The sequence below is a fragment of the Oncorhynchus mykiss genome, chromosome 15 (genome assembly GCF_013265735.2).
Source record: "Oncorhynchus mykiss isolate Arlee chromosome 15, USDA_OmykA_1.1, whole genome shotgun sequence".
NCBI lineage: Eukaryota > Metazoa > Chordata > Actinopteri > Salmoniformes > Salmonidae > Oncorhynchus > Oncorhynchus mykiss.
The window spans coordinates 11,469,314-11,486,380 of NC_048579.1; the positions used below are offsets into that span (position 1 = coordinate 11,469,314).

Here is a 17,067-nt window from a genome sequence, read left to right on the forward strand (position 1 = left end):
CAAAATATGGAAATGAAATTATGCACCTGGTACTTATCAGGAAATTATGCCCCTGGTACTTATCAGGAAATGATGGACCTGATACTTATCAGGAAATTATGGACCTGGTACTTATCAGGAAATTATGGACCTGGTACTTATCAGGAAATGATGCCCCTGGTACTTATCAGGAAATGATGCACCTGGTACTTATCAGGAAATGATGGACCTGGTACTTATCAGGAAATGATGGACCTGGTACTTATCAGGAAATGATGGACCTGGTACTTATCAGGAAATGATGGACCTGGTACTTATCAGGAAATGATGGACCTGGTACTTATCAGAAAATTATGGACCTGGTACTTATCAGGAAATGATGCACCTGGTACTTATCAGGAAATGATGCACCATATTTTTTATGTTTTAGAAAGAGTCACTCACTCTCACAGACACAAACAGAAGAGTGCATTGTATTCCAGTTGTGTTTTTATTCACCATAAACAAGAACATTGTAGAGTACACGGACTAGATATTGCTGGTCCCATTGTGGTTCCATTACCACTCAAACAAACAAAACCTTGGAAATCTGTTTCGTAAATCCATAGCGTGGCTTCCTGAGAGAAGTGTACACTTGTTCACTAAATATATATATATATTCTTTAAAACTGGACTTGTATAAGCAGAGAGTTTAGAGAGTTTTCGTCCATTCCTTTTAAATCAATGAGGGGAACCAGGGCACACTTGGGCAGACACAGAATTCACCTGGAGTCTTTGTGATATGTCTGGGAAAGCATTTTAGGGTTACACTCCTGCTGCCTAGCCTGCTTCATTTGTTTTCAGAAATTATTTTTTGTGCCAACCACTGCCCCCTACTAACTCCATAGCAACTTATCACATTGGCTGTTAGACACACCTAAAATATGCCACTTAAAGCCAGTCCTGTCTTTGGGGTTATCACTGTGAAATTGTCTTCTCTTCAATCCCTACCATAATAATACTACATTATATCAATCCCTACCATAATAATACTACATTATATCAATCCCTACCATAATAATACTATATTATATCAATCCCTACCATAATAATACTATATTATATCAATCCCTACCATAATAATACTACATTATATCAATCCCTACCATAATAATACTACATTATATCAATCCCTACCATAATAATACTACATTATATCAATCCCTACCATAATAATACTATATTATATCAAGACTTTCCAGTTGCCATTTGTGATCCTACCTCCCATTATTTTCATCCATTATTTTCTGTTGAACTTCTCAACCAATAGTATGGCGTCTGTCTGATCGGAATACACACGTGTGTTTGTAAAAAGTACATGATGAAGGTGCTCCTAGATGCTGATCTGAGGTCAGTGTAGCAGTACTTTGATCTCATTCATAACATGTAAACATTTCAGGATATAGTTTGTTTTTCCTCATTTGATAGATAATATTGCTCTAAGACAGTTCTTTTTTTTTCATTCACATTCTCAAAATATGCTTTTAACTTTAGTAGAAAATAAAAACAGTTTATATATAGTATACTCATAATAAAAAAATACCTGATGAGGTACAATCTATATGCAAAATACATTCACAGAATTAGAAAAGCTTTCAAAAAGCCAATATAAAGTAGATGCCATTTCAACATATCAAAGCACAGTGCCTATCTAAAAAAGTCAGTCAAATGCCACTGGTAACAAAATAATGCTTATCTTATGTTTATCTTTGACGATAAGTCAGTTTGACATGCTGGGAGGCTTACTCAACGGTTGTATAGGCTACGCCATATTTTAACCCTTTATATTTGTCCCATTCTAACCCTTCCCGAAGCGTATAGTATCATCATTTTAGGCAATAAAGTTTCAACGTGTGATGTGTCAGATATATTAGTGAAACATGATCTGTACACAGTCAGATCATATGGGTTTGTAGCCTGGGTAAGTGTCAGGTAATACAGAAATCACACTATAAAAATACTGCTGATTTTGTGGATCAAATGCATTAGAAAATAAAGCACTGTCACTTTTACTCCCTCAAAAAGCAAAAAAAAAACCTCTGAACTGCTACCTAGGCAACAGTGGAGGACAGGGTGGAGTGACATCACTTCCTCCTACGATGTCATTTCTTCTTCCTGGAACCCAGGTGCCGCCTCGTGGCCGCCTCCACCCTCCTCCTCTCCGCCTCCTCTGCTCTCTTCCTCTCCTCCTTCAGTTCTTTATACCTCCACTTGGGAAGCTGCAGGAAGTCACCCCCTCCGTCTTTAAAGCTGCTCTTCCTGTGGACTCTTTCAGGTTCAAAGGTCGGCGTTGGGGCCTTAGAGATTCTCACCTTGGGAATGGACATCCCCGGCCGCACACTGCTACACTTCACCATACCCAGAGGCAGCAGGCTAGTCTTTCTCAGGGCCATGGAGGAAGAGGCCCCAGCCGCAGACACCTTACCGAGGGTAGGGTTAGTCGTGGTGGGGTTTTTGTTCGGCGGTAGCAGGATGGTCCGCCGGTCCTTTGGAGGTTTGGACACCAGAGTGACCCGTGAGTTCTGGAAGAGTTTGCCGTGGTTGTCGATCCTCTCAGGGTTCTGCGTTTTCAGTTCTTTGGCCCGTTGGCGTCGGAGGATCTCTGGGACGGAGTAACGACGTTTACCCACGCAAGGTGGGCTTGTCGGACACACCTAAAGAGCAAGTACAAACAGGTATATCAGAGGAAGGGGGGGGGGGGAGCAATGAGAACACGAAGACAGAGAGAGAGGTTAAATACAGTAGAAGTGAGAGGACTGAAGAAACAGACGTTTCTAACTCACTGTGGAACAAGCCATCGCCACGAAGGGGCTCCCCAGTGCTGTTGTCACGGTGACTAGGTGATCTAAGACTCCTTCGTCGTCAGGCTCTGTGATGTTGGCAAACGTCAGAGCGTTTCGTATGGTGTCTGATATACGCTGCATACAGCCTCGAGGCTCCCGGGCCTTAGATACTAGAGACGCCAGCTGGGGCCACTCTGGACTGGAACAATTATATCAGATTAGGAAATAATACCATTGGAAGAATTGCAATATGAAACTATACCGATGACATCGTATAATGATAATAAGAATCACCACCTCCATCATCAGCAGAAACAGCATCATCACCATCCTCATCACCATCATCATCACCACCATCCTCCTCATCATCAACATCATCATCATCATCACCACCATTCTCATCATCACTACCATCCTCCTCATCATCAACATCATCATCCTCCTCATCATCATCACCACCATCATCATCATCACCACCACCCTCATCACCACCATCACAATAATCATCCTCACCATCATCATCACCACCATCCTCATCATCATCACCATCATCATCATCACCACCATTCTCATCATCACCATCCTCATCACCACCATCACCATCATCCTCATCATCATCATCATCATCACCACCACCACCATCATCATCACCACCATCCTCATCATCACCACCATCCTCATCACCACCATCCTCATCATCACCATCCTCATCACCACCATCACCATCATCCTCATCATCATCATCATCATCACCACCATCATCATCATCATCATCACCACCATCCTCATCATCATCACCACCATCATCATCATCACCACCATCACCATCATCCTCATCATCATCCCCATCATCATCATCACCACCATCCTCATCATCATCACCACCATCCTCATCATCACTCATCAAGTATAGTCTACCTGTATGCGTCACATAGTTGATAAGGACAGGGTCTGGAGTGGAGACGTGTCATGGCCCAGGCGGTGTCGTAGCGTCCTGTGAAAAACGCCCACTCTCTGGAGGTCAGCTGACGACCAAAGTCCCTCGCCTCCGTGTCAGCTCCTTACAGAGGAGAAAGAGAGGAGGAGAGTAGGAGAGAGAGAAGGAAAGTAGGAGAGAGTGGAGGAGAAGGAGGAAAGAGGAGATAGTAGGAGGGAGAGGGAGGAGAGAGGAGAGAGAGAAGGAGAAGAGAAGCAAGGAGATAGTAGGAGGGAGAGGGAGGAGATAGTAGGAGAGAGAGAAGGAGGAGATAGTAGGAGGGAGAAGGAGGAGATAGTAGGAGAGAGAGAAGGAGGAGAGAGGAGGAGATAGTAGGAGGGAGAGGGAGGAGAGAGTAGGAGAGAGAGAAAGAGGAGAGAGGAGGAGAGAGAGAAGGAGGAGAGAGGAGGAGAGAGAGAAGGAGGAGAGAGTAGGAGAGAGAGAAGGAGGAGAGAGTAGGAGATAGTAGGAGGGAGAGGGAGGAGAGAGAGAAGGAGGAGAGAAGGAGGAGATAGTAAGAGGGAGAAGGAGAAGAGAGGAGGAGAGAGAGAAGGAGGAGAGAGGAGGAGATAGTAGGAGAGAGAGAAGGAGGAGAGAGGAGGAGAGAGAGAAGGAGGAGAGAGGAGGAGAGAGAGAAGGAGGAGAGAGTAGGAGGGAGAGGGAGGAGAGAGGAGAGAGAGAAGGAGGAGAGAAGGAGGAGATAGTAGGAGGGAGAGGGAGGAGAGAGTAGGAGAGAGAGAAGGAGGAGATAGTAGGAGGGAGAAGGAGGAGAGAGGAGGAGAGAGAGAAGGAGGAGAGAGGAGGAGAGAGAGAAGGAGGAGAGAGAGAAGGAGGAGAGAGGCAAGGAGATAAATGTATGACGAGATCCTTCAGATGGCAAATTGAACCCTACTGGTAGATGTTATTTCTGCTTTAAATTACTGTTTGAAGTTAAATATTATTGAAATGTGAATGATGAAATATATGTTCAAGTAAGTTAAATATAAACCAGGTGAATTTGTTTGTCCATCTGTGTACTTACCTGCTAGCATCAGGGCTCGTACACACTCCACCCTGCCCTGCATAGCAGCTTTCATCAGAGCGGTGAAGCCATGACAGTTCCTCCTCTCTATGTCCAGACCAGGGGAGTAGTTCAACAGGTAGTTACTGATCATTATGTGACCTGGAGGTGGGGCGAGATGGGGAGAGCCTTTTGAAATGTGTGGATCTGTGTGTGTGCGCATGCGAGTGTGTGTGGGTCTGTGTGCGCGCATGCGAGTGTGTGTGGGTCTGTGTGCGCGCATGCGAGTGTGTGTGGGTCTGTGTGCGCGCATGCGAGTGTGTGTGGGTCTGTGTGCGCGCATGCGGTGTGTGTGGGTCTGGGTGCGCGCATGCGGTGTGTGTGGGTCTGTGTGCGAGCATGCGGTGTGTGTGGGTCTGTGTGTTTGTGTGTCGTACCTGCCTGTGCAGCTGTGATGAGGGCGGTATTCCCCTCAGTGTCCTGCCAGTTGACATCCAGGTGACAACACTGAGCCAACGCTATGACAACGTCAACATAACCCTGGTAGCATGCCACCATCAACCCCGTCTGTGTGTGAGAGAGAGAGAGTGCGAGAGAGATAGAGAGAGAGAGATAGAGAGAGAGAGATATATATATAGAGAGAGAGATATAGAGATAGAGAAATATAGAGATAGAGAGAGATATATATAGAGAGAGAGATAGAGAGAGAGATATATATATATATATATAGAGAGAGAGAGAGAGGGAGAGATATAGAGAGAGAGAGAGAGAGAGAGAGATATATATAGAGTTAGAGATATATATATAGAGAGAGAGATATATAGAGTTAGAGATATATATATATAGAGAGAGAGAGATATAGAGAGATATAGAGATATATATAGAGAGATAGAGAGATAGAGAGAGAGATATAGAGAGAGAGAGTGAGAGCGAGAGAGATATATATAGAGAGAAAAGGTTTAATAAAAGGCTATCTCAGACAGTCACATGCGTTTTAATGTTCTGTCTTCAACAGCTGTGTTTCTCCCTCCCACCCTCTCTACCTATAGCGACCTATAGCGCTGAGGTGGCTACTGTTCCGGGAAGGCCACTGTGCGTGCTTGCGTGCGTGTCTGCATGGCAAAGTTGGTTCCTGAATAGACAATCTAGTTGACAGTGCTAGTTCTGTTCTGATGCTTAACTGGGGAAACATGATATGAGATCCAAGCCAGTGTCAATGAGGTTAGACAACAACGGGAGGCCTGTATGTACGGTCCAAAACTAATATCATACCGTCAACATTAAATCAGTTTTGTTTGCTGTTAAAACAGAATTTCGATCCTTGTGGAAAACTCCTACTGCTTTCTGTCACGCCGTGTTCTTGGAATGCCGTGTTCTTGGAATGCCAGTGTTATTGGAATGCCAGTGAAATGTGTGTGTATACAGCTTGGAATCTCCTGGAAAAGTGCCAGTGTTTTCCGGAAGGCCAACACTCCATCAGCCAAAACAAACACTACTGCCAGAGAGGGAGGATGGGTGGGGGTGTAGATGAGTGGAGAAAGGCAAAGGAGAGGAGATGGAGATAGAGAAAGGATAGAAGAGGTATTGGTTACAAAGGAGAGGAGATGGAGATAGAGAAAGGATAGAAGAGGTATTGGGTACAAAGGAGAGGAGATGGAGATAGAGAAAGGATAGAAGAGGTATTGGTTACAAAGGAGAGGACTAAAGGACAGTACAATAGAGACAGCAGTATTCTTTCTATTAGGAGTAAAATGTATAGTAGACAAGATGAGAGGCGAGCCAGCAACCGGAGGTTTGTCAGTTTGAATCCTGGGTCTGACTGGGAAAATAATCTGTTGGGAAGTGAGCTGGAAACCAGAGGGTTGCTGGTATCAAATCCTAGATGCCATTGACAGATTGTGCCCTTGAGCAAGGCACTTAACCTCCCACAACAACTGTGCCCAGTGTGGCAATCCCCTGCTCCAACCTCTACATGTCTGTAACAGTCCTCTTCTCCAACCTCTACATGTCTGTAACAGTCCCATTCTCCAACCTCTATATGTATGTAACAGTCCCCTTCTCCAACCTCTATATGTATGTAACAGTCCTCTTCTCCAACCTCTACATGTATGTAACAGTCCTCTTCTCCAACCTCTATATGTATGTAACAGTCCTCTTCTCCAACCTCTACATGTCTGTAACAGTCCTCTTCTCCAACCTCTATATGTCTGTAACAGTCCCCTGCTCCAACCTCTACATGTCTGTAACAGTCCTCTTCTCCAACCTCTATATGTCTGTAACAGTCCCCTGCTCCAAACTCTACATGTCTGTAACAGTCATCTTCTCCAACCTCTACATGTCTGTAACAGTCCCCTTCTCCAACCTCTACATGTATGTAACAGTCCTCTTCTCCAACCTCTACATGTATGTAACAGTCCTCTTCTCCAACCTCTACATGTATGTAACAGTCCCCTTCTCCAACCTCTACATGTATGTAACAGTCCTCTTCTCCAACCTCTACATGTATGTAACAGTCCTCTTCTCCAACCTCTACATGTATGTAACAGTCCTCTTCTCCAACCTCTATATGTATGTAACAGTCCTCTTCTCCAACCTCTATATGTATGTAACAGTCCTCTTCTCCAACCTCTATATGTCTGTAACAGTCCCCTGCTCCAACCTCTACATGTCTGTAACAGTCCTCTTCTCCAACCTCTATATGTCTGTAACAGTCCCCTGCTCCAAACTCTACATGTCTGTAACAGTCATCTTCTCCAACCTCTACATGTCTGTAACAGTCCCCTTCTCCAACCTCTACATGTATGTAACAGTCCTCTTCTCCAACCTCTACATGTATGTAACAGTCCTCTTCTCCAACCTCTACATGTATGTAACAGTCCTCTTCTCCAACCTCTACATGTATGTAACAGTCCTCTTCTCCAACCTCTATATGTATGTAACAGTCCTCTTCTCCAACCTCTACATGTCTGTAACAGTCCTCTTCTCCAACCTCTATATGTCTGTAACAGTCCCCTGCTCCAAACTCTACATGTCTGTAACAGTCATCTTCTCCAACCTCTACATGTCTGTAACAGTCCCCTTCTCCAACCTCTACATGTATGTAACAGTCCTCTTCTCCAACCTCTACATGTATGTAACAGTCCTCTTCTCCAACCTCTACATGTATGTAACAGTCCTCTTCTCCAACCTCTACATGTATGTAACAGTCCTCTTCTCCAACCTCTATATGTATGTAACAGTCCTCTTCTCCAACCTCTATATGTATGTAACAGTCCTCTTCTCCAACCTCTACATGTCTGTAACAGTCCTCTTCTCCAACCTCTACATGTCTGTAACAGTCCTCTTCTCCAACCTCTACATGTATGTAACAGTCCTCTTCTCCAACCTCTACATGTATGTAACAGTCCTCTTCTCCAACCTCTATATGTATGTAACAGTCCTCTTCTCCAACCTCTACATGTCTGTAACAGTCCTCTTCTCCAACCTCTACATGTATGTAACAGTCCTCTTCTCCAACCTCTACATGTCTGTAACAGTCCTCTTCTCCAACCTCTATATGTCTGTAACAGTCCTCTTCTCCAACCTCTACATGTCTGTAACAGTCCTCTTCTCCAACCTCTACATGTATGTAACAGTCCTCTTCTCCAACCTCTACATGTCTGTAACAGTCCTCTTCTCCAACCTCTACATGTATGTAACAGTCCCCTTCTCCAACCTCTATATGTATGTAACAGTCCTCTTCTCCAACCTCTATATGTATGTAACAGTCCTCTTCTCCAACCTCTATATGTATGTAACAGTCCTCTTCTCCAACCTCTACATGTCTGTAACAGTCCTCTTCTCCAACCTCTACATGTCTGTAACAGTCATCTTCTCCAACCTCTACATGTCTGTAACAGTCCTCTTCTCCAACCTCTACATGTCTGTAACAGTCCTCTTCTCCAACCTCTACATGTCTGTAACAGTCCTCTTCTCCAACCTCTACATGTATGTAACAGTCCTCTTCTCCAACCTCTACATGTATGTAACAGTCCTCTTCTCCAACCTCTACATGTCTGTAACAGTCCTCTTCTCCAACCTCTACATGTCTGTAACAGTCCTCTTCTCCAACCTCTACATGTATGTAACAGTCCTCTTCTCCAACCTCTACATGTCTGTAACAGTCCTCTTCTCCAACCTCTACATGTATGTAACAGTCATCTTCTCCAACCTCTACATGTCTGTAACAGTCCTCTTCTCCAACCTCTACATGTCTGTAACAGTCCTCTTCTCCAACCTCTACATGTCTGTAACAGTCCTCTTCTCCAACCTCTACATGTATGTAACAGTCCTCTTCTCCAACCTCTACATGTATGTAACAGTCCTCTTCTCCAACCTCTACATGTATGTAACAGTCCTCTTCTCCAATCTATATGTTGTTTTTTTCTTGTTTTTTTTCTCAACTTTATTTAACCAGGTAGGCCAGTTGAGAACACCTTTATTTAACCAGGTAGGCCAGTTGAGAACACCTTTATTTAACCAGGTAGGCTAGTTGAGAACACCTTTATTTAACCAGGTAGGCTAGTTGAGAACACCTTTATTTAACCAGGTAGGCCAGTTGAGAACACCTTTATTTAACCAGGTAGGCCAGTTGAGAACACCTTTATTTAACCAGGTAGGCCAGTTGAGAACACCTTTATTTAACCAGGTAGGCCAGTTGAGAACACCTTAATTTAACCAGGTAGGCTAGTTGAGAACACCTTTATTTAACCAGGTAGGCTAGTTGAGAACACCTTTATTTAACCAGGTAGGCTAGTTGAGAACACCTTTATTTAACCAGGTAGGATAGTTGAGAACACCTTTATTTAACCAGGTAGGCTAGTTGAGAACACCTTTATTTAACCAGGTAGGCCAGTTGAGAACACCTTTATTTAACCAGGTAGGCCAGTTGAGAACACCTTTATTTAACCAGGTAGGCCAGTTGAGAACACCTTTATTTAACCAGGTAGGCTAGTTGAGAACACCTTTATTTAACCAGGTAGGCTAGTTGAGAACACCTTTATTTAACCAGGTAGGCCAGTTGAGAACACCTTTATTTAACCAGGTAGGCCAGTTGAGAACACCTTTATTTAACCAGGTAGGCCAGTTGAGAACACCTTTATTTAACCAGGTAGGCCAGTTGAGAACACCTTTATTTAACCAGGTAGGCCAGTTGAGAACACCTTTATTTAACCAGGTAGGCCAGTTGAGAACACCTTTATTTAACCAGGTAGGCCAGTTGAGAACACCTTTATTTAACCAGGTAGGCCAGTTGAGAACACCTTTATTTAACCAGGTAGGCCAGTTGAGAACACCTTTATTTAACCAGGTAGGCCAGTTGAGAACACCTTTATTTAACCAGGTAGGCCAGTTGAGAACACCTTTATTTAACCAGGTAGGCCAGTTGAGAACACCTTTATTTAACCAGGTAGGCCAGTTGAGAACACCTTTATTTAACCAGGTAGGCCAGTTGAGAACAAGTTCTCATTTACAACTGGGACCTGGCCAAGATAAAGCAAAGCAGTGCGACAGAAACAACAACACAGAGTTACACATGGAATAAACAAGCGTACAGTCAATAACACAGTAGAAACAAAGAAAGTCTATATACATTGTGTGCAAATGGCATGAGGTGGTAAGGCAAAAAATAGGCCATAGTAGCAAAGTATTTACAATTTAGCAGATTAACACTGGAGTGATAGATGAGCAGATGATGATGAGCAGATGATGGTGTGTAAATAGTGATACTTGTGTTTAAAAGAGCAGCAAAGTAAATATAAACAATATGGGGATGAGGTACGTAGATTGGGTGGGCTATTTACAGATGGACTATGTTCAGCTGCAGCGATCACTTAGCTGCTCAGATAGCTGATGTTTAAATTTAGTGAGGGAAATGTAAGTCTCCAGCTTCAGCGATTTTTGAAATTCGTTCCAGTCACTGGCAGCAGAGAACTGGAAGCAAGGCGGCCAAAGGAGGTGTTGGCTTTGGGGATGATCAGTGAGATACACCTGCTGGAACGTGTGCTACGGGTGGGTGTTGTTATCGTGACCAGTGAACTGAGATAAGACGGATCTTTACCTAGCATAGAATTACAGATGACCTGGAGCCAGTGAGTCTGGCGACGAATATGTAGCGAGGGCCAGCCGACTAGAGCATACAGGTCGCAGTGGTGGGTGGTATAAGGTGCTTTAGTAACAAAACTGATGGCACTGTGATAAACTGCATCCAGTTTGCTGAGAAGAGTATTGGAAGCTATTTTGTAGATGACATCGCCGAAGTCGAGGATCGGTAGGATCGTCAGTTTTACTAGGGTAAGTTTGGCGGCGTGAGTGAAGAGGCTTTGTTGCGAAATAGAAAGCCGATTCTAGATTTGATTTTGGATTGGAGATGTTTTATATGAGTCTGGAAGGAGAGTTTACAGTCTAACCAGACACCTAGGTCTTTGTAGATGTCCACATATTCTAGATCAGAACCGTCCAGAGTAGTGATGCTAGTCGGGCGGGCGGGTGCGGGCAGCGAATGGTTGAAAAGCATGCATTTAGTTTTGCTAGCGTTTAAGAGCAGTTGGAGGCCACAGATGGAGTGTTGTATGGCATTGAAGCTCGTTTGGAGGTTAGTTAACACAGTGTCCAAAGAAGGGCCAGATGTATACAGAATGGTGTCATCTGCGTAGAGGTGGATCAGGGAATCACACACAGCAAGAGCGGCATCGTTGATGTATACAGAGAAAAGAGTCGCCCCGAGATTTGAACCCTGTGGTACCCCCATAGACTGCCAGAGGTCCGGAGAACACACTGAACTCTGTCTGCGAAGTAGTTGGTGAACCAGGCAAGGCAGTCATTTGAGAAACCAAGGCTATTGAGTCTGCCGATAAGAATACGGTGATTGACAGAGTCGAAAGCCTTGGCCAGATCGAGGAAGACGGCTGCACAGTACTGTCTTTTATTGATGGCGGTTATGATATCGTTTAGTACCTTGAGCGTGGCCCGTGACCAGCTCGAAAACCGGATTGCACAGCGGAGAAGGTACGGTGGGATTCGAAATGGTCAGTGATCTGTTTATTAACTTGGCTTTCGAAGACTTTAGAAAGGCAGGGAAGGATGGATATAGGTCTGTAACAGTTTGGGTCTAGAGTGTCACCCCCTTTGAAGAGGGGGATGACCACGGCAGCTTTCCAATCTTTAGGGATCTCGGACGAAACGAAAGAGAGGTTGAACAGACTGGTAATAAGGGTTGCAACAATGGCGGCGTATAATTTTGGAAAGAGAGTGTCCAGATTGTCTAGGCAAGTAGCTGCGAGGGGTGCGGAGCTGTTGGCCGGGGTTGGGGTAGCCAGGAGGAAAGCATGACCAGCTGTAGAGAAATGCTAATTGAAATTTTTGATTATCGTATATTTATCGGTGGTGACCGTATTGCCTAGCCTCAGTGCAGTGGGCAGGTGGGAGGAGTTGCTCTTGTTCTACATGGAATTTACAGTGTCCCAAAACTTTTTGTTAGAGTTAGAGCTACAGGATGCAAATTTCTGTTTGAAAAAGCTAGTCTTTGCTTTCCTGACTGACTGTGTGTTAGCAGTCTGTCTAACAGATATGTTGACGGCTGAGAATGTGTGTGTGTGTGTGTGTGTGTGTGTGTGTGTGTGTGTGTGTGTGTTTGTGCGTGCGTGCGTGAGTGAGTGAGTGAATGCGTATGTGGTTGGTTGGGTGGGTGGGTGGAGGGGGGTATGAGACAAGCCTATTGAGTGCTGAGGCTAAAAATAATGCCAGACACTCACGGCTCAACCCTGAAACAATCACCCTGAGAGGTACTTCTAGGGAACGACTGTGTGTTTGTGTGTGTGTGTGTGTGTGTTTGTATACATTTGTGTGTGTGTGTGTGAGTGTGTGTGGCTGATTTAAGTGATTTGTGTGGTGTATTATCAGGAATTCATGGAATAACTGAGCAGCGAAATTGTTCTTTGGTGTTTAAATTCTACGTGAGACGATGGCTGTGTGTGTGAAATATTGCCTTTGCACGTAATGTACCTGGCCATACACATAGCGGAAGTTCTGATGTTTTAAATTTAGGGCGCTGGCTTGTTCTTAAAGCAGATTAATGTGTGTCCTTCCCAAATCCTAATCTGTTCTGTAGTGGATTGATGTTGCTCCCAGCTCTTGCACTGGGTTCTGCATAACTGCTTAGCAGCTTCAAAAGGATTTGAATGTTGTTGTTTTTTTAAACGCACTTCAAACTGTTATGAATTTAAATTTGAAAACAGTTTCATTCATAATCATATTACACTTTATTTTAAGTGCTTTTCAAGACACCCAAAGTCACTTAACATACAGAAGGAAACCAGCAGGATAAAAAGCAATAAAAATCACATTAAAATAAGTTGGGATATAAAAATAGACTAAACATGATGACAGACTAACCAGGGAAGTGAACTAGACGGAGGATGGAAAGCTAAGATAACAGAGAATATGTGTGAAGAGGTGTGTCTTTAGTGTGGATGACATTGTTCTGTAACTAAGACAACAGAGAATCTGTGTGAAGAGGTGTGTCTTTAGTGTGGATGACATTGTTCTGTAACTAAGACAACAGAGAATCTGTGTGAAGCGGTGTGTCTTTAGTGTGGATGACATTGTTCTGTAACTAAGACAACAGAGAATCTGTGTGAAGAGGTGTGTCTTTAGCGTGGATGACATTGTTCTGTAACTAAGACAACAGATAATCTGTGTGAAGAGGTGTGTCTTTAGCATGGATGACATTGTTCTGTAACTAAGACAACAGAGAATCTGTGTGAAGCGGTGTGTCTTTAGTGTGGATGACATTGTTCTGTAACTAAGACAACAGAGAATCTGTGTGAAGAGGTGTGTCTTTAGCGTGGATGACATTGTTCTGTAACTAAGACAACAGAGAATCTGTGTGAAGAGGTGTGTCTTTAGCGTGGATGACATTGTTCTGTAACTAAGACAACAGAGAATCTGTGTGAAGAGGTGTGTCTTTAGCGTGGATGACATTGTTCTGTAACTAAGATAACAGAGAATCTGTGTGAAGAGGTGTGTCTTTAGTGTGGATGACATTGTTCTGTAACTAAGACAACAGAGAATCTGTGTGAAGAGGTGTGTCTTTAGCGTGGATGACATTGTTCTGTAACTAAGACAACAGAGAATCTGTGTGAAGAGGTGTGTCTTTAGCGTGGATGACATTGTTCTGTAACTAAGACAACAGAGAATCTGTGTGAAGAGGTGTGTCTTTAGCGTGGATGACATTGTTCTGTAACTAAGACAACAGAGAATCTGTGTGAAGAGGTGTGTCTTTAGCGTGGATGACATTGTTCTGTAACTAAGACAACAGAGAATCTGTGTGAAGCGGTGTGTCTTTAGCGTGGATGACATTGTTCTGTAAATAAGACAACAGAGAATCTGTGTGAAGAGGTGTGTCTTTAGTGTGGATGACATTGTTCTGTAACTAAGACAACAGAGAATCTGTGTGAAGAGGTGTGTCTTTAGTGTGGATGACATTGTTCTGTAACTAAGACAACAGAGAATCTGTGTGAAGAGGTGTGTCTTTAGCGTGGATGACATTGTTCTGTAACTAAGACAACAGAGAATCTGTGTGAAGCGGTGTGTCTTTAGCGTGGATGACATTGTTCTGTAACTAAGATAACAGAGAATCTGTGTGAAGAGGTGTGTCTTTAGCGTGGATGACATTGTTCTGTAACTAAGACAACAGAGAATCTGTGTGAAGAGGTGTGTCTTTAGTGTGGATGACATTGTTCTGTAACTAAGACAACAGAGAATCTGTGTGAAGAGGTGTGTCTTTAGTGTGGATGACATTGTTCTGTAACTAAGACAACAGAGAATCTGTGTGAAGAGGTGTGTCTTTAGCGTGGATGACATTGTTCTGTAACTAAGACAACAGAGAATCTGTGTGAAGAGGTGTGTCTTTAGCGTGGATGACATTGTTCTGTAACTAAGACAACAGAGAATCTGTGTGAAGAGGTGTGTCTTTAGCGTGGATGACATTGTTCTGTAACTAAGACAACAGAGAATCTGTGTGAAGAGGTGTGTCTTTAGCGTGGATGACATTGTTCTGTAACTAAGACAACAGAGAATCTGTGTGAAGCGGTGTGTCTTTAGTGTGGATGACATTGTTCTGTAACTAAGACAACAGAGAATCTGTGTGAAGAGGTGTGTCTTTAGTGTGGATGACATTGTTCTGTAACTAAGACAACAGAGAATCTGTGTGAAGAGGTGTGTCTTTAGTGTGGATGACATTGTTCTGTAACTAAGACAACAGAGAATCTGTGTGAAGAGGTGTGTCTTTAGCGTGGATGACATTGTTCTGTAACTAAGACAACAGAGAATCTGTGTGAAGCGGTGTGTCTTTAGCGTGGATGACATTGTTCTGTAACTAAGATAACAGAGAATCTGTGTGAAGAGGTGTGTCTTTAGCGTGGATGACATTGTTCTGTAACTAAGACAACAGAGAATCTGTGTGAAGAGGTGTGTCTTTAGTGTGGATGACATTGTTCTGTAACTAAGACAACAGAGAATCTGTGTGAAGAGGTGTGTCTTTAGTGTGGATGACATTGTTCTGTAACTAAGACAACAGAGAATCTGTGTGAAGAGGTGTGTCTTTAGCGTGGATGACATTGTTCTGTAACTAAGACAACAGAGAATCTGTGTGAAGAGGTGTGTCTTTAGCGTGGATGACATTGTTCTGTAACTAAGATAACAGAGAATCTGTGTGAAGAGGTGTGTCTTTAGTGTGGATGACATTGTTCTGTAACTAAGACAACAGAGAATCTGTGTGAAGAGGTGTGTCTTTAGTGTGGATGACATTGTTCTGTAACTAAGACAACAGAGAATCTGTGTGAAGAGGTGTGTCTTTAGCGTGGATGACATTGTTCTGTAACTAAGACAACAGAGAGAATCTGTGTGAAGAGGGGGGGGCTTTAGCGTGGATGACATTGTTCTGTAACTAAGACAACAGAGAATCTGTGTGAAGAGGTGTGTCTTTAGTGTGGATGACATTGTTCTGTAACTAAGACAACCGAGAATCTGTGTGAAGAGGTGTGTCTTTAGCGTGGATGACATTGTTCTGTAACTAAGACAACAGAGAATCTGTGTGAAGAGGTGTGTCTTTAGTGTGGATGACATTGTTCTGTAACTAAGATAACAGAGAATCTGTGTGAAGCGGTGTGTCTTTAGTGTGGATGACATTGTTCTGTAACTAAGACAACAGAGAATCTGTGTGAAGCGGTGTGTCTTTAGCGTGGATGACATTGTTCTGTAACTAAGACAACAGAGAATCTGTGTGAAGAGGTGTGTCTTTAGCGTGGATGACATTGTTCTGTAACTAAGACAACAGAGAATCTGTGTGAAGAAGTGTGTCTTTAGCGTGGATGACATTGTTCTGTAACTAAGACAACAGAGAATCTGTGTGAAGAGGTGTGTCTTTAGTGTGGATGACATTGTTCTGTAACTAAGACAACAGATAATCTGTGTGAAGAGGTGTGTCTTTAGTGTGGATGACATTGTTCTGTAACTAAGACAACAGAGAATCTGTGTGAAGAGGTGTGTCTTTAGTGTGGATGACATTGTTCTATAATGTGCATGAGTAACAGGTTTCCATGTCCAAGGTTGTTGGATCATGTTTTACTTTTTGTAAGATTTGTCTTCACTTGTTTGCAACAGTGCAAACTCTTCATCCACAGAACAAATTCAACATCTAAATTGGCTAATTTTGAAGATATTAGTTGATTAAAAGACAGCAGTCTGGTGTCCATAGTGTTTTGTCTGGAGCAACGTCCAAATCCCAACCCTGTTGTGGAAACATTACATTTATTCCCTGTTTGAAACCCTAATTGTTATACAAGTTACACATTTTCACTGTTTTTGAGACAAATAACATCTATTTGATCAGCAGGTGTTAAAAAACATGTCTAATCATACATTTCCTAGAACAAAACATTACAGGTGGCCAGAATGGCAGAGCACAGAATAAAAAAATAAAACATTACTGAACCTTTATCTGACTAGGCAAGTCAATTAAGAATATATTTGTATTGACAAAGACGGCCTGCGGGGATGGAATTCAAAATGTAGGACAAAACCCACATCACGACAAGAGAGACACCACAACACTACAAAAAGAGAGACCTAAGACAACAACACAACATGATAACACAAAATGGTAGCAACACAACACGACAACACAACATGGTAGCAAAACAACATGACAACACAACATGGTAGCAACACAACACGACAACACAACATGGCAG

The 17,067-nt window shown here is 43.1% G+C and overlaps 1 protein-coding gene across 1 annotated transcript in view; it reads right to left on the reverse strand.

The window, feature by feature from the left end:
* Positions 1-460: 460 nt before the first annotated feature.
* Positions 461-17,067, reverse strand: part of LOC110490908 (ankyrin repeat domain-containing protein 33B) — a 28,676-nt gene continuing 12,069 nt past the window's right edge. Inside the window, exons 2-6 of the mRNA XM_036943699.1 lie at positions 5,215-5,344; positions 4,799-4,939; positions 3,720-3,861; positions 2,802-3,000; positions 461-2,672 (exon numbers count right to left, since the gene is read on the reverse strand). Coding sequence (XP_036799594.1) covers positions 2,121-2,672; positions 2,802-3,000; positions 3,720-3,861; positions 4,799-4,939; positions 5,215-5,344 — 1,164 coding nt within the window. The 3' untranslated portion in view covers positions 461-2,120. The remainder of the gene's footprint in view (positions 2,673-2,801; positions 3,001-3,719; positions 3,862-4,798; positions 4,940-5,214; positions 5,345-17,067) is intronic.